Genomic DNA, 18,772 nt, shown 5'->3' on the forward strand with positions numbered 1-18,772 from the left:
CTGCACTCCAAGACCCGTGCTCTTTGCAGTATACCACCCAGGGTACATACAACTCGGCTCCTTAGCTACTTTGCAAATAATATTTATTCGTTCAAATGACTATGGAAACAGGAAATGAACAGAATCTAAACTTTCAAAGTTCATGGCTTATTTTGACACTAACATAACCCTGGGCTTCTCTGAGCATTAGTTTCCTCTTCAGGCTATACCTGCCTTCTTGAGTTGTCACCAGGATTAAATGAGTGTGTCCTTATAAAACCTTGTTATCAGTACAGGTACAGCTCAGTTAACTTGAAGTCTTGGTTCTCTATTTTTCAGGTTGCCTGCCACTCACTAAAAACGCACATAGAGTGAGGTTATGAACTTTAATGATTTAGGTAGGATCAGTTCACAACTAGTACCAGGCAAAGACTACGGTTGAGGACAAAGCAGGGGGAGAGAGAGAAAGAAGAAAACAAAAAACACTTTTCAGAGAGTTAAAGCTTACATTTGAAGGATGTCTCTCAGAAGATTTAATTTAATATAATTGGCGAGATTATCATTAAATCTCTAGAAAGTGAAAAGTACTAACTTTGCTTTGGAAAAGTAACAGGTATTTAATATGCACGTGCGTATGTATGTATGTTACAGTACCTTGCCTTTTCTTTTTTTAAAGAATAACACGCTTATGTCTGATATGCTTCACTTTAGAGTCAGGACAAATTAAATCAACATCAGGCCTGTTAAATATAAAAAGTGGCAAACCAACCTTGCAGCTTCTGATTTTCCTTCTCCATCCTGAGGAGCAGTATCTGTTGTAGAATGGCCTTTTGCCACAGCTCTCGAAGTTCACGAGATGTCCTTTTCTTTTCCTCTGGGACAGGGCCAAAGGGTCCATCTTCACAAACTGGTTCTAGAGGAGATCGTGGGGGAAGCTCTCCCAGCTCTGAATAATCTGGGGAGGAAAAAGGGCATTTCAGAATGGTCATTTTTCTTTTTTTTCCTTTTTCTTCCTCTTTATTTTGTTCTCTTTTTTTAAGTGAGTTGTTGTACAATATTATATAAGTTAAGGTGTATAATATAGTGATTCGAAATTTTTACAATTTTTTTAAATTAATTTATTTTTTATTGGAGTATAGTTGCTTTACAGTGTTGTGTTAGTTTCTGCTCTACAGCAAAGTGAATCAGTTATACATATATATATCCCCTCTTTTTTAGATCTCCTTCCCATTTAGGTCACCACAGAGCACTGAGCAGAGTTCCCTGTGCTATACAGTAGGTTCTCATTAGTTATCTATTTTATACATATTAGTGTATATATGTCAATCCCAACCTCCCAATTCAGCCCAATCTTCCTCCCCCCCTTGGTAACCGTAAGTTTGTTTTCTAATCTGTGTGATTCACCATTTTTAAAGCTTATACTCCATTTATAGTTAATATAAAATATCGGCTATACTCCCTGTGTTGTATAATATATCCTTGTAGCTTATTTTATACATAATAGTTTGTAGCCCTATTTCTCTTCCCCCTCATTCCCCCTCCCCGCTGATAGCCACTAGTTTGTTCTCTATCTGTGCGTCTGCTTCCTTTCTGTTATATTCACTTGTTTGTTGTATTTTCTGGATTCTACATAAGTGAGATCATACAGTATTTGTCTTTCTCTGTCTGACTTATTTCACTTAGCATAATGCCCTCCAAGTCCATCCGTGTTGCTGCAAATGGCAAAAATTCATTCTTTTTTATGACTGAATAGTATTCCACTGTACACATATATACCACAGCCAGAATGGTCATTTTCAACAAAAATTTATATTTAAACATAGTGTCTGATCAGAAAATTCTGCTTATTCAGATATTACACAATGGTATCACCAAATTTAAAAATCAGGTTTCAATATGCATTGAAAAAACTACACCTGAGCCACAAACATCAAACAAATTATACATCAAATAGTAATAAGCAAAAGTCACATCAGCTGAGGAAATGTTCAAAGATATCTACTTTGTAAGGTATACTACTTTATCTTCTTCTGAGTTAATGAGTGTATTATTGATAACAACAGCAAGCATTCATACAGTGCTCTATACCAGACTGTTCTGAGGGTTTTATATATAATAATTTATTTAACACTCAACCACCCTAACATGTAGGTACTGTAACTATTCAGTTTTAAAGAGAAGCAAACTAAAGCACAGGAGTTCACGTGCCTTGCCCAATGCCACACAGCTGGAAAATCGTAGAGCCAGGGTTGGAACCCAAGCAGTCTGGCTTTTATGTACATTCTTAACCACTGTGTTGTATATAAGGCCAGGTGTTTTTAAAAAAGATTAAAACTTACTTAACAGCCAAGAGTAACTGTGACCATTAATAAATCCTCTACCAAGTGCTGGGCACCATGCCAGGTGTTTTATATGGACAGACTCATTTCATCCTGATGCCAACTCCAGAAGGCAAGTATTAGCCTGAAGAGAAATGGTTCAGAGAAGCCAAGTAATTTGCCCAGGGTGAGACAATGAATAAGTTCATGCTTTCTGTAGATACCCCTACAATTTAGATATGCCTACAATTCAAATGTCTCCTATGCCATCAATTTTGAAATTTCTATTTCTTAGTTGAAATCTCTTTACAGTTCAGGAATTTGTGCCTTTCCCAACTGCAGACACTCTGCTGCTGGTACAGTGTTGTATCTCACTAATACCTTATGGACACGCACAGAGACCACCCCACCGGTTCACTATGAAACTAGCGAAGTTCCCACACACAAGTGGACCTCATCTGACACAGTGCATTCTTAACACATGCCGTGAAAAGCCCCGCACAGGCAACCTGAGTCTCACAACCGCCCCACCCCGTAAGACAATACACTATCTCTTCCATTCAACATCTCCAACACAATTCCATGTGATGACTAATTTATAGAACAGTCATCACCATTGCTCTTTATCTAAAGCTGGGTTTGTTTTCCTGCTACAAAATCAAGTACAAGCTACAAAATGTTTAATTTCCTAATGTAACTTGTCCACCTTAACTCCTCTTGAAAGTACAGGACCCTTTAAACAAATGATAAGCCATTAAGAATGCCTTATAATCTCTGTAAGCATTTAAATGCTTATCATCACATTTTTATTTATGTTTATTTCATTATGACCCTGTTAAACAAATGAATTAAAATTCTACTTCTTTTGGAGGTAAGAAATAGACCGTTTATGCACGTTACAGGAGGATGCTCACGTGTAATGGTCAATATAAAAGCAAGAATTAAAATTGTCTATATTGTATGATCTCAATTTTATAAGTATAATGAGAGGCAGTACAGTTCTGTGACTAATAAGGTCAGGCTCTGGAGCCTGGCTGCCTGGTTTTTAATCGAGACTCTGCATTTATGGATTTTGTGATCTTTAGCAAGTTGCTTAATCTCTTTGTGCCTCAATTTCCCAATCTGTTAAGTGGGAATAACAGCACCTCCCTCATAGTGGTGTTATAGGAACCGAGTTAATACATACCATACAAACCACCTAAAACAGGGTCCAACACACAGTAATACAGTGAACATTAGCTCTTATTGTTTGCTATCACATATTCACTAAGGGCACAGAAAAAAATATTGGAAGGAAACGCATCAAAATTTAGTCACTCAATATTGTAAGCTCTGAGAAGGCTAGAACCTTGCCACCTTGTCGACGGGGGTCTGTCCAACACCAAGCAGTCCCTGGCACCCAGCAGATGCTTGATAAATAATTGTTGAATAAAAGAAGAGATAGGTAGGTACTGGGATTGGTGTGCTTGCCGTTCTTCTTTGTATTTCCTGTATTTTCTAAATGTGTGATAATAAACATTTTTATAATCAAAAAATTAAAGAAAATGCAAACCTGTTCTGATTTAAATCAAAGATTAAAAAATGTTCTCTTGCAAAACACTTAGAAGACAAGTCACCCCTCACAACCTGTATACTTAGGATTACTCACTATTGAACACAATATAGTCTAAATTAATCCCTTTTGCAAAAGGAACTTTAGTCAGTATTCCTATTTAATCTTACTCTGCAGCTTGAAGTCTTCTACCTGAGCCCTTTCCCTTTATTTTGTTTTTGTTTTGTTTTCTTCTTTTACCATCTTGGCTGTTGAAAGTCCGTAAACCACCACAACCACATGAGAGGTGTCAGAACCACCTCATGAGATAGGTGATGTTATCCCCTTTCTACAGCTGAAATAACTAAGGTGCAGTGAGGTTCTGTAACACGGTCAAGGTCACACCTCTGCTAAGAGTCAGAGCCACAATCTGAACCAAGGTATATTTTCCTCCAAAGTAAAAAATGCTTACCCAGTGCCTCTAACTTCCAGATGCACAAACATCACGTGGGTATCGTGCTGAAATGCAGATTTTGACTCAGTCTGAGGGGAGCCTGAGAGTCTGCATTTCCATTAAGTGCCCAGGTGATGCCACTATTGCTGGTCTCAAAACATACTCCCAACAGCGGGCTCCACATCACATTTTTACTCTTCACTCCCTCACATAATCTTAGGCACTTATTATCATGAAAGCTCTTCATTTTCTTTCGCTGTGACTGCTAGAACCCAGTCCAAATGCTGCTGTCAGCTGCCTGAATCCAGGCCTTCACACATGGTCAGAGCGCATCCCAATCTTGGTCAGGGTGCCAAGGCCCACTGCAGAATACAAAGATGGATTAGGGGCACTGGTGTTAATTTCACCTCTGAATTAACTAAATAAAGGCTAATCCACTGTAAAGGTCAGCAAATAAACCTAACAATTTACAGCAGGTTTCTCCTTCCCAGCACTACTGACGCTTTGGGCTGGCTAATTCTTTGTCATGGGGGACTGTGCTGCGCACCGTAGCATGTTTATCCGCATCCCTGGGCACTACCTACTAGATGACAGTAATACCCGCCCACGCCAGCAGCGACAATCAAAAATGCCCAGACATTGCTAAATCTCCCCTGGGGAGAAGGGGGAACAAAATCATCCCCACTGAGAACCTGAATCAGAAAAAAATGCCCATCACTTACTCTCTCCTAACCCTGGGAAGGGGTAAAATATATCCCCTTTGCCCAAGTTTATTTTATGTGGTAACAATTACAGATGTTATAGTCTATAATTAACAATTTTTAAAAATATACTATCTTTTGTTCATATTAAGAGTAGCCTAGTTACAAAGTAGTTAGTGATTTACAAGAGGGGGATAGTTAAATATCTGTTTATTCTAAATGTGGCCCGGCTAATCTTATCAATGCCAAAAGACCCAGATTTGGGACAAGGCTATAGCTTTGTGATCAGTCCTCTTTCACATGTGCGTGCGCATATGTGTTTGGGGTGCAGTCTTATGAGATGTGTACTCATGTACACAGGGGGTTGAATGGAGCGGCAGGGTGAGGATTACAACGTGAAAATGTTGGACAGCTGTTGACTGAGAACTTTGTTCTAATAATAAATATGTTCACTGTTTGAACTTGGATAATTCCTAAGCCATTTACACTAGTATTTGTTGAGTCTCTTATATGTACCCAGGATGTGATGTGCTCAGTGGTCTAAGAAAGGCTTTGCTGTTTCTAATAATCTCCAGAACAACAGCGGGGCTCTGGCTTCTGTCCTCGACTTCTATTCTTGCTGAGAGGCAGCCAGCTAGGGGCTCAGATGGAAGAACGCGCCTTAGTGCAGCAGAGGCTGAGCAGGGGCCTGCCCCACCCCTCTTTGTAAACCTCTGTAAATGCGTACACCTTTTGGGTTCCAGTCCCTCGGGGCAAAATGTGAGAGGTGACATTCACCACCAACTGCCCCAACTGTGGGGACCACAGGCACCGACAGACAGCTTTATAAAGTCTGCAGAGACACAAAACCACAGGGTTGCAGGAACAGGTCAGCCTGGGATTGGCTTTTACTATTCTGACATCTCCAGCAATGACAGGATGTAGAAGGCTTAAATTATGTAGACTCTCAGAAACAATGGCCTTCAGTGGGTTCTAAGAATTGTAAAACCAGCCATAATTCAGGGGCCCTAGGAGACAACTGCCTGCATCTAAATCACTGCTGTGACATTCTCAATAGAGTCATAAATATGACCTCTGCTGGTGGGTCAATATCGCAGATGCCGAACTGTCCTCTGACTGCTCTGTGCTGCTGTGTCCTCTCTGCACACATGTGTGTGGGGAAGAGCGTGACATCACACTGCTGGTGTGACAGGGCAGGAGGAAAAGGAACATGCCCATGGCCTCACATCTGTCCAGCCTCCGGCTCTGCAAAGTCTGGAATACAGGGCTCCTTTCCTATGTTTTCACAAGACACTGATACCAAAGTTGAACTGCAGTTCTCCTCCCTTTAAACATACAACATTAAATCACGCGGCAGGTGCCCTGTGAGAAAGAGAAGCCCCAGGAAGAAAATGAAGAGACAGATCCTTATTCTCCAATATGCCGCTTTTTTCTGTTATCCCACAACAGAGCAGGTTAAAACTCTCGCCATCCCTCCTGAAAAATCCCGGTCTCCCATGGCAGAAGAAAAAGAAAACGTTTAAAATTCCAGTTATTCTCAAACTTCCGTTTGAACGACATGAATAGACCTTGGAAACAAGAATTAAAACTGAACATTAAATCTCTGGAGAAAAGTTAACAACAGCAGGGATTAACATCTGCAGCATCTGTTGTTACCAACAGCTGAAGAAAATTTCTTAAAAAAACAAAGTAAAATGAATGTGTAGATTTAAGAAAGAAATAGGCAATCCTCGAATGAATGCCGTCAAACTGTTTACAAAGTGCAAACTTTACCTCCACTACAACGGAACATAGATGCCAGGAGAGCAGAGATTTCTGCGGTCCCTGCCGTATCCCGTGCCTGGGAAACAGCAGAGGCACATGGAAAAGTCATAAACAAACAGATTCATTTACCCGAGATCTCTCCACACTCTACTCTGACTACTTTGGATGTTTTATGGAAAATAACCCAAAAACAATAACCTCGCTATTTTTCTACAGTTGCATTATATCATGGTCTAGCTACAGGAAAACATAATTTTTAAATTATAACATTCTTTTTTTAAAAGAAATATTTCTAAGTTTTTTTCACCTGCTGCTAGAAATCCAGATATGAACACGCCACAGTCCCTCAAATTTCAAGCAGGGTGATTGGGAGAAGTACACAAGTGCTGAGAAATACAAAGAAAGTATTCTAGAAGTTCAGCAAAGAAAACGAATTTCTCCTGTGTACCAGGTCAAGGGCATAGGCCCTGGAGCCAGATACCTGCGATCAAATCCCTGCTCCACCACTCATCTAGCTACTTAACCTCAAACAGGTGGTTTGAACACCTTATACCTGTATCCTCACCTGCAAAATCTGCATTCTAGTGCCTCTCAGAGGATTAGTGTGAGCATTAATTAGGCAAACGTGGAAAAAAAGATAAGCCTGGCACATAGCAAGCATTCGATAAAATGTCAGCTATCATTCTTCTTATCAGCATCAGGTTTTAGGAACTGGTAGTTGTTCTTTAAGGACAAGTAAAATTCAGACAGGTGGAAATGACGGGCGCCATGCCTGGTAAAGGGAGCAGCATCACGGGGCATGCAGGTGAATATCAGTTATCATGCACGGACCCATTCTGCTAATGACCAGATGGTGCACGTGCAAACAGAAGAGAAGAATATGGTCAGGCCCAGACTACAGACAGCAATGACTGCCTGGTTCCTTTAGGTATTAATTAGTGGGAATCATGGAAGATTTGGGGTTTTTACAGTTTTCAAAAGAAAATGTATTTCATTTATGCATTCTTTAGCATTGGAAAGATACCCCGGTCAGCAGGGAATGGAGAGCTTGGTGGATGTGACAAGTGAAGGGCTATTATGAAACATGTGAAAAAGTGCTAGGGTTGGGGGATAAGCTCTGAAGACAGAAGAGCGAGCCTAACTCTGCCTGAGACGGGGTGCAGTGGGGTGGGGGTGGTGAGGGGATGTAATGGGGAGGCAGGCACACAAGTTTTTTTTAAGAAAACAGACAAGAAATGCAGAAACTAAAAACAGCAGCAAGAGCCCTGCAGATCTTTATCCCTATGCCCTCCCAAATTAGCCATCTGGGGTGAGTTTCCAAGGCTCAGCATGGCGAGGAGCTGTGACAACAGCTCACAGCTCGAGGGGAAGCAGGAAGGCGCAGGGCAGGGACGGGGGGTGGGGGGAAGCCCAGGGAGGAGAGCCAGACAGAGGCACGGAGAAGATGACTGAAGGGAAGGCGTACAGCGGGCGCTCCTGGGGAGCCGGAGCGGGGGGGGGGTGTTGGGGGGGGCCGACATTGGCCCCCGCTTCCTCCCTCCCTCCGGGGCTGAGCTGGGAGTACAGGCAAGAAGCACCCCCGTGGGGGGAGGTAGTGCCTGGGAAAGTCAAGGCCTACGTAAGCCTGAAAAGAACCAAGAAAAGGCTGTAGACACATGAAGTTTTATTTAGTGCACTGGATAAAATTATCCTTTGAGAGGGATTTCCCTGGTGGTCCAGTGGGTAAGACTCCACCCTCCTAAAGTAGGGGGCCTGGGTTTGATCCCTGGTGGGGGAACCAGATCCCACATGCATGCTGCAACCAAGAGCCCGCATGCTGCAACTAAAGATCCCACGCGCCACAGTGAAGACCCCTGGCAGCCAAAATAAATTTAAAAAAAAAATTATCCTTTGAAATGAATGGCATTTGTTTTCATATCTGCAAAGGGGATAATATTGTACTTTTTGGGAGGGCCGAAGGTCAGGGCTCTCGTTTCTTGATGAAAGACAATAAAACTATAAAGAGGAACAAACAGTCAGCCTCAGTCGGCATACGAAATGCTGATCTTCGTCATAGTTCGATCTCCTCTATTACCACTTATAGAACCTTGAATTTCAAATTGTGGTTCCTGCAGTTTTATGAGACACGTTGAGGTGGAAAAGAGCCGCCACCACCAAAGGCCCTTGGGTCAGGGCCACCAGGACAGGTGAGGGGGTGAGTCCAGGACCCAGGGGACCCCCCTGCTCACTCTCCTTCTGTCCCCTGGCCTGTGAGGGAAATCATCAGCACCCACAGGAGCACGGAGACGCAGGGCTGAAAGGGGCACTAGAAGAGGACTCAGCTCAACCCCCCTTCCCTTCCCAATGGGGAAAGGGAGGCTCAAATAGCTCACCCCGAGTGCTTACTCTGTGCCAGGCAGCGTGCTTCACAAGTAGCCACACATCTCACCCTCACCACCGCCCAGTAAGTGAGGACTGTTGTGACAGCCTCGGTGACCAAGGCCTGAGACGTGGAGCTGGTTTGCTGGTGGAGCCGGACTGGCTCATCCCAGTGCCTCGGGGCTACGGGAATGAACACAGAAGAGGGGAAGAAGGCCCTCATTCCACCTGTGCTGCCACTTAGCAACCTGGAACGCAGCATGGCCCTGCCCGCTCCGTGCCTCGGCCTCCTCATCCAGAGGCCACAGTCGAGGACAGCATCCACCTCCCACAGCTCTGATGCAGGGATTAAATGAGAACCCTTGAGAGCGCTGACAGCAGCGCTCGACCAGGGGTACTCGACCAGGGGTATGTGCTGAACTGCTCTTATCCTCATTATTCTATTTTAATCTAAACCTGGCAAAATCTTTGTGCTGTTTAGACTTCTCCACAGTCAGACTGGGGCTGGGGATAAAAAAGAAAACTGGTTTACTGAAGGACACTGGGGAAGACAGACATGTACTCTCTATGAAGAAAATAACAGTGTTGTCCTGGTCACCACCTTAGTGTGTCCAGGACCTGTGGTCACAAGAGGCAGGAAGCACTGGAAGGGCCCAGCCACTCTTACAGCGGCTGGGCTGTCCTTCTGGCCTTTCTTTGTGTGGCTGACTTCCTCCTCCAGAGCTCAGCTCCAAGGTTACGTCTGGGAAGTCTCCTGTCACTCCCTGCCCGGCCCTTTATGCTCCCTCAGCACCGTGCAAACCTCAGCCGAGCCTCTAAGAGCCTGAGAACGGCATCCCTGGGGCTGACCATCACTGCCCTGAGCACAGACAATAACGCCAGAGCAGCTCAGAGAAGCAGGAGGTCAGGGCAGCCCTGGAGCATCTGGGAAAGGTGAAGCAGAAGGGAGAGAAGTCGAGGGGGACAGTCTAGGCGAAGGGAACAAGGAAAAACAGGCACCGAAGGAGGAAGAAACAAGTGACGCCCCCACGTGGCACACAATTCCAGGCCCAAGTGACCGGGGCTCAGCTCTTTCCGACAGTTTTATTCTCAAGTTCATGAAAAACTATTTTAAAACTTTACATAAACTTTACATACGTCTATCTATATGGAGATATGTGGATATCTGACATTTAGGTAGATACACAACGTTTTATATATAAAGCTTTATAGAACACATTACACATGAAGGTGTTGATCACCTCTCGGACCAAACAATCATTTAGTTCATCCCGAGAACAATGATGAAATGAAACGAACTTCTGTCCCCCAAGGGGACAGCTGAGTAGGCCACCATGACAGGGGTGACAGTGTGACAAGTGGCAGGACAGGAGCCCACAAGGGTGGCCAAAGTAAGTGCAGAGGGCCATGATGGAAGACCCACCTGTAGGAGAGGTGACCCTAGTCTGCCCCTTCCATGGGGAGTGGGCAAGGGGCAGCGGTGGAGGGACTGGTCACGTCGTAAGTCCTGCAGCGCACCCAGGAAGGCCACCCTCTGTGAAGGGAGGGAATTAAAACAGCCCATCGTGGTGAGTTCCTGGGGAGTTTCAAGCAGTTCCACACGACCCTGGGAAAGTGTGGGTGGGGTGAGGTGGGGGGAGAGCACGCAGAGAGTGAGAAACGAGTCTGGTCAGACAGTGAAGGCCTCCTGTGCGAGTGAAGCAAGACTGCCATCCTACAGAAGCTCTAGAGAAGAGGTGAAAAAATGACCAGTCAGTAAGTTCTGTTTCCAAGAGCCCGAGAGCGTTAACCACGTGGCGATCTGCCCCAGCTGCTACCTCAGCCCTTCGATCTCATCCACGTGGATTCTTTTTAAAGGGGTCAGACCACCCACCATGCGTCACCTACACGATTGACTCTCCATGACGACAGCTGCTGGCCAAGCCCACCCTGCTTGGACCTCGCTGTGGGTGTCGAGGGTGAGATGTCTTCCTGACCCCACTGCCCACACCAGCACATGGGATCACCATCACCAGAACCCAGGCCACGAGTTCAGTCCACGGGAGTTGTTCTCAAAGTGAGGTATGCAGACCAGTAACATCCGTATCACCTGGTCACTTGTCAGCACTGCAAATTCTTGGCCTCGCCTTAGACCTACTAGATCACAAACTCTGGGGCGGGACCCGGTATCCTGGGTTTTCGAGGATTGGAACACTTACTTTAGTATACCCTAGTAAGTTATACTATTTAGGTTTACCTTAATTGGTGGTTTCACATTATATAACACTTGGGAACAGGGATCCTTTTTAAATAAATTATTTCAAATTAATTCAGCAATGACTCCATCCATTATAGATGATCTGACCATTAAATTAAAATTTTAAATGCAACATACCTTGCTTTTCAAACACTAGCCAAATCTTGTTTTTCTCTTTGTCGAAGGCAACTGTTTAAACTAAAATTAATACCATTTCTTAAGAAATGCATTCAGAAAATGGTCCCTCCCTGCTGACCCAGATAGACTACCCACACTGTTACAGTGATAATAAATTTCCTTCCAGAAAACTTCCAGATATGAACATAAATAGTCAGAAACATAGACCCAGGAGTCACTCAACACAAACAGAAAAATACACTACTAAAAGCTAAGATCACGATTTCTCAGCTCGTGTTCTTTAACCATCTGCAGAAAAGCAACTCATCTGTTTACCGCATGGCTTCCAGGACCTCCTGGCCTCCCAGCAGGACAGGCCCAGGCACCCCATCTGCGCGCAAGGTTTGCGCGGTCTCAGGGGCTTTTCTGTGCCTCAGTTCTACTGGGCGGGTGAAAAGAAGCCTACAGAGGAAACCATCGTTCTCACCCTCAAATCCCCCTGGACCACAGCACAGGGTGTTAGGCGGGTCACAGTGCGGCCTGGTGAGAGTGACGTGGCTGCACTACGGAGCGCTGGCTTCCAAACTGTATCCCAGGATGCTCTGTTAGCAAAGGCCACACGGGGGGCCAGGAGAGAGGCGGGGGGCAGAGCGGGCTTAGCTGAGGCCGCTAAAACAACATACCATCGACTGGGTGGCTTAAACAACAAACATTCGTTTCTCACAGTTCTGGAGGATTCTGGAGGGAGTCCAGAATCAGGGCACCTGCACGGTCAGGTGCTTGGGGAAGGCCCTCTCTCCGGTCTGCTGCACCCTCACATGGCAGAGAAATAACTCTGGTCTCTTCCTTCTTCTTCTTATTATTTTTTTGGTCTCCTTATCAGGAAGGAAGACACTAATCCCATCATGGAAGCTCTACACTCATGGCCTCATCTAAACTTAGTTACCTCGCCAAGGGGGTCCCACCTCCAAATACCAACACACAGGGTATTAGGGTTTCAACATATGAATTTAGGGGAGACGTAAACACTCAGTCCACAGCAGGAGCAAATGTGGTTCTAAATTACTCCTCCACTCCATTTCAGCATAGCAGGTCTGAGTTAATGTTTTACAGGGCCTCTGTAAAGTCTCCTTAAAAAAGAGGTCAGTAGCTAAGAAAAAAGTGAAAAGGTTTGAGAACACAAGACTTTATTATGACCTAAAGGAATAGGCTGGTCTTTTGACTCTTGGTGGATTGACAAAATGCAGATTTATGTTTTTAAGGGGGAGGGGAGACCCAGAGACCAGAACAAGGGATTTGCTTGAACTTGCCATCTGTGTCATGAACGTGGCTACTGGTCTGCGTTGCCATGTGGCTTCTATTATAAGCCGGGTCCTGGACTGGACTTAGAAGTGGACTGTCACCTAGGCTACCTTTTATCCTGCTTCCTCACCTTGCCTACTTCCTTGTCAATACAGGACCTGATCTACCCTGCTGCACGAAGCAGATCTGGAATGCTTCTTCCAACCAACAAGCTGCAGGGCACCACCTGGGCACACACTCAACAAACACGTGCTTCCAAGCCCTCAGACGATCTCGGAGTGTATGCCAGTGCCTGCTTTATGAGCCCACCTTCCAATTAAAATCGCTTGAACAACCCATAAGACGATGCAGAAAAAAAGAACAACAACTCCATAGACTCAAGACATGAGACAAACACAGGTTTTCAATAAAAGATCAGAGAAAATACATTCAAGGCAAGAAAGCATTAAGGTTTTGTGAAAGAATCAAGAGCCAAGACATAGTTTCTGTCACACATTTATAATATAGATGGATAGATTTTGTGTATTTAATTTGTACTTAATACTTACAAAGCTTGGGGTGGAGAAGGATCCCTTTATCCTGACAAAGTTATAACCCCCAAATCATTAAGGCTTATGCCACAAAACAGCACTGCATCAACATAAGACAATAAGAGAAATCCTCCGGGGAGTTTAAAAGGCTCTTCCCCTTGGCAGCCACAGCTTTCCAATTCAAACCTGAACTTGGCTATAGTCATACTCAGCAGTTCCCATCCTTTTTTCTCCCTCGGTATGTATCTGTCTCCCTGACTACACTTCATGCTCCTGTATCAGCATGAAATCCACTTTCATATCAATTCCTTGTATAGCACTCTGTGTATGACTCGGCACTCAGAATCTCTGCATGCTAATTAAATGACACACGCTAAACCTCCTTCGTCCTGTCACTGGCAGGGGATGGATCCTGTAAGTTAATTTTGGACTTTCGCTGAAAACAACATTATTGTCCTTGACGACAGGATGCCAAAGACTGAGGTATAGAGAGAGCCGTTCTGCGAGGCACAAGCAGCAGCCGCTGCAGCCACGGAGGCCTGAGAGTCGACTCAGGGGCAGTGGAGGAGCCAGCCGTGGAAGGAGAGAGGAGGCCGAGAGCGGCCTGCACGGCGTCCAGTCTCAGAGGGACCGGTAAGACGGTAAGATGCTGATTTTCAAGAAGGGAAGCCCTATTTTTTACCCTCCAGCTCAGACGAGGGTTTTCAGGTATGGTGACTGGTTTTTTTCTTTCCCCATGAAAAGAGTAATATTTTAACTGATTTGCAGAGAAATTAGAGACACTAAAAATGTGAAAACAAAGAAAGAAAAAGTTACCTATAACCCCAGCTCCCAAAAATAAGTGCTCACAGGGGTCTTTGCTTGGATTTTCACTGAAGATGTAAATGTGGATTCTGGACTGTTGTCAGCACCGCACTGTCGCCGCCACCTGGGTCCACAACCACCCTTTGCAACCGTCACAGTGGGGCCAGGGTCTAAAGCCCTGAGGCACGCCCAGTAGGAACAAGACGGTGGGATCCTGACCCCAGGCCCATGTGAAGGGGTCAGGCAGGGCGGGCACACTGAGGACTCATCTCCACAGAGGAGCATCTGAAGCCACTCAGCTAGAAATAATCAAAAATGAGAAGGTCACATCACAGTCCCGGAATCCCCAGAGAAGAGCTGGCAAAAACATTCGGTGGGAATTGCTGGGAAAGCGGAAGAAAGTGGGAATGGGAAGCAGAGGTCTCTAAAAGGGGCCTGGGGAGAGAGGAATGTGTGACTAAGGAAAAAGGTCAGAAGGAGAGTGGGAAGAAAGGTCCCAAAGGCAGGACAGGTGGTCCATGAAGGGACACAACAGTCCTGCAGTGAACTCTGACTTAGACGGGATGAACTGCTAAAAGCCCCATTACTAAGTCTGCTAACCTCCCTCCTGCCTCTCATGCATCTGTGACTAAAAAAAAAACTAACCCCACCCATCCCATTACACAATGCTTATCTGGATATGATCTAAGGTCAGAATCCATGAAAGGAAGCTCACTGACTTAAAAGTTAGGAAATACTTTTGTGCTTTACTGGGGAGAGGGGATGGGGAAGTCCACACTATGAAATAAGAGGTTTAAAATAGTGAACCCAATTCTTCCCCCAACTCAACACAATGCTCATTGGGTTACATGTGGAAATGCGACCTTTCTACCTGGAAAACCCCAGCCTCACTGCCTGGATAAGGGCCTATATCCTTATCCAAGAAATCAACTTGGGAAGTAGCATTCTCCTTGGGTATCCACATACCTTGGGCAGTTGGGAAACTTGGGTTTCAGCATTAGTAAAGTTTTGAGCTTCGATGTCTTCAACTAGAAAATGGAAGCAAGGGCTTCCCTGGTGGCGCAGTGGTTAGGAATCTGCCTGCCAATGCAGGGGACACAGGTTCGAGCCCTGGTCCAGGAAGATCCCACATGCCGCGGAGCAACTAAGCCCATGAGCCACAACTGCTGAGCCTGTGCTCTAGAGCCCGCAAGCCACAACTACTGAAGCCCATGCGCCTAGAGCCTGTGCTCCGCAACAAGAGAAGCCACCGCAGTGAGAAGCCCGCACACCACAACGAAGAGTAGCCCCCGCTCACCACAGCTAGAGAAAGCCCGCGCGCAGCAAGAAAGGCCCAATGCAGCCAAAAATAAAAAATAAAATAAATAAATTTATTTTTTAAAAAAATTTAAAAAAAAAAAGAAAATGGAAGCAAACTACATGCTCACTGAGAAGGCTTCTTCTGTCCCTCAAAGTCAGTACACTGATACTCATTCAAAACTTCAACAGATTTCAATCTACTTAATCTACTTGTTTATAAATAATATAACTTAAAGTGGACATGGTCAAGTTCAAACGGTCTTTGAAAGCTGATTTTGTAGTAAGCAAATTTCTTAAATATTATTTCTTAAAAATTATTTCTTAAATATTACCATAATTCATTTTGCCCAAAAAACTCATTAAAGAGGGCAACAATCTGAAATTCTCTAACTGACCATAACTGAACATGACAAATCCCAGCACACTGAGTGCGCTTCAGTTAGTAAGAAATGAGAGGTGTTACCTGGGCACAGGACAAAACAAAGAGGGGAGAAAATGACTGATTGAATAAACAAAGTAATTCGGTAAAGAGTTACGTATCTGCCACTCCAAAGGGCAGATACTTTTTTAAACATCCTGGCACAGCACAGATAAACCAAGCACAGCACACTCTGCTTCAAAGTGGCGCCTTGAACTTCAAGGACAGTTTCAGCACAGGGGGAAATCTACTCTCTGGAGCCTGGCAATCGTGGGCCTAGTTGGCCAGGTCGCACCTCACCGCACTTGCCAACCTCCAGGACCACTTGAAAGCTGCATGTTATCTAACCTTTTGCTGGGACGATTTTAAAGAGTGAAACATCTATGACTAATTTCTTCACAAGGACTCCCGGTCTTTTTGTCTCTCCCATCAAGAGAGTTTGAAAAGAAACCAGACCCCTGCATCTGTCAGCACTCTTGGCCTGCAGTTTTTCCACCTCTGAATTCAGAGCACAGGGCCACTCAGTGAGGCGGGGCCTGTCCCCACAGGCGTGCACCTGGGGTGGAGCAGGGACATCAAACCGCTGCTGCCTAAGGACTCACGTTTCCTCTGTCTGTGACTTCAGGCAATGACGTGCACTTTGCCGAAAAGCTGAAGCCAGCATGCAAACCACCAGCACACCGCCCAGGATGCCCAGAGACGTTCTTTTTGGCAACGTGAGTGTCCTCCACACGCCACCGAGCCTCTGACTGTCCAAGCACATCCTTTCGCTTGTCCTAAAAGTCTGGTATGATCAAAGGGAAGGTGGTGGGGCGTGGAATTAAAGAGCGGCCGCCATTTGTGGAGGGGACTGAGAAGGCAGCTGTTTTTATTTCCTTCAGAACTCTGTTTGGAACAGACTGCCTTCCCTCTAGCTCCCATTTCTTGGGTCCTTCCTCAGTGGTTGCCCAACATCCCTAACTCTATGAGGTGGGTGCCACTACTGCACCCAAGAGACCGCTGAGGATTCTGTGGCAGCCGCCTCTAGTCAAACAGCTCATAAATGGAGAAGCCAGGGCTAGAGCCCAGAACAGTCTGATTTTCAAATCCATACTTTTCAACTCAACAACAAAAACCAAATTACTCAATTTAAAAATGGGCAAAGGGCTTGAATGGACATTTCTCCAAAGGTGATACAAAAATGACCAACAAGCATATGAAAAGATGTTCAACATCGCTAATCGTCAGAGAAATGCACATCAAAACCACCATGAGATATCACTTCGCACTCATTAGGAAGTCCACTTCAAAAAAGAAACAGAAAATACAAGTGTTGGTGAGGATGTAGAGAAATTAGCAACTCTTGAGCACTGGCTAGTGGGAATGGAAAATGGTGCACCTGCTATGGGCAACAGTATGGCAGTTCCCCAAAAAATTAAAAAGAGAACTACTCTATGATCCAGCAATTCTATTTCTAGGTACATATCCAAAAGAATTGAAAGCAGGTTCTTGGAAGGATACCTGCACACCCATATTCAATGCATCATTATTCACAACCGGCAAGAGACATAAACAACCTAAATAGCCATTGACAGATAAACAAAATGTACTCTATACATACAGTGGAATATTAAAAGGGAAAGAATCCTACCATATACTTTAACACTGATGAGCCTTGGGGACACTACGCTAAGTGAAATAGGCCAGTCACAGAAGGACAAATACTGTATGATTTCACTTCTATGAGGGAACTGAAGTAGTCAAACTCTTAGAAACAGAAAGTAGAATGACAGCTGGCAGGGGTGGGGGGAGGAGGAATGGAGGGATACTGTTTAATAGGTAAAGAATTTCAGTTTTCAAGATTAAAAAGTCCTGCAGACCCATCACACAACAATGTGAATATGCTTAACACTACTGAACTAAAACACTTTAAAATGGTTATGATAAATTTTATGTTATGTGTTTTTTACCACAATTAAAAACTTACAACCATTTTTCAAAAATCCACACTCTTAAGCAGGATGCTACGGTGACTACCCAGTCAATCATCTCTCTCTGAAGTTATACACAACCCCTTCTCCCTCAAGCAGCCAGGAGCCATTTGCAGGCATATTCACTACAGTGGGAGTCAATCCGCTAGCACTGAGTTTCACTTTATTCTGCCTCGTGACACAACAAGAAAACAAAGGACCACAGGGCCCATTTTTAAAACTCTGGCAACTCAGAAAGGGCAGGTGTGCAAGGAAGGAGTCTTGATATAAATGAAGACCTGAGATTCCAGGATATCCTCCCAAAGGTCACTCCAATTCAAAACATGAAATCACATTCCCAAGTCCTGTCTCTCCACCCGGCAGACATGTGAGGGTTTCCCAGGGCATGCACTTTTGCCTCATTTAGGCCCAAGCTCACATTCATTATGCAATACTGCCTCTCATGGAAGGAGACAGTTAAAGCTCACCTCTCTGACAAAGGAAGGAAGGAGGTGAGGTAGTAGGCTCAAGGTCCTAGAGGTGGGAAGCAACACAGCAGCCCACAGCCCAGACCCACCCCGCTCCAGGGCTGTAACCAGGTTGCTCTGAGGTCGGCCAACTCCAGGGTGCTGACCCTGCACATGATTTCTAAATACAATGCAGAGGAAGGCTCCTATGGGTATTATGGTCTTTGAGCCTCAATCTTCTCATCTGTAAAATAAGGTATTGGATTAAGAACCCCTTTTCTTTCTAACATGAAAAGCTCCAAATAATTTAAGCTACCAACAATATCAAGGAGACTTTATTGAGCTCCACAGACTCAGGGTATCATAATTGGAATATGAAGTATTTAAGTGAACAAAAGAGCCCTTTTACCCACCATCCAAGAGTCTGTAGTCTCAGCTAAAAACCAGTGCAGACACACATGCCAAAGACAATGGGGACAGAACTATACCGTTCCAGAAAGAATGAAATAGCAAGAGGATGATAATGAAACCATTTCTGACCCACA

The 18,772-nt window shown here is 44.7% G+C and overlaps 1 protein-coding gene across 5 annotated transcripts in view; it reads right to left on the minus strand.

The window, feature by feature from the left end:
• The window catches only part of TBC1D1 (TBC1 domain family member 1), a 215,191-nt gene that overhangs the window by 37,393 nt on the left and 159,026 nt on the right, over positions 1 to 18,772 (minus strand). For all 5 annotated transcript variants that reach the window (XM_060012706.1, XM_060012704.1, XM_060012705.1 and 2 more), the window contains one exon: positions 749 to 934. In XM_060012706.1, coding sequence (XP_059868689.1) covers positions 749 to 934 — 186 coding nt within the window. The remainder of the gene's footprint in view (positions 1 to 748; positions 935 to 18,772) is intronic.

The sequence above is a fragment of the Delphinus delphis genome, chromosome 5, assembly GCF_949987515.2.
Source record: "Delphinus delphis chromosome 5, mDelDel1.2, whole genome shotgun sequence".
Classification (NCBI taxonomy): Eukaryota; Metazoa; Chordata; class Mammalia; order Artiodactyla; family Delphinidae; genus Delphinus; species Delphinus delphis.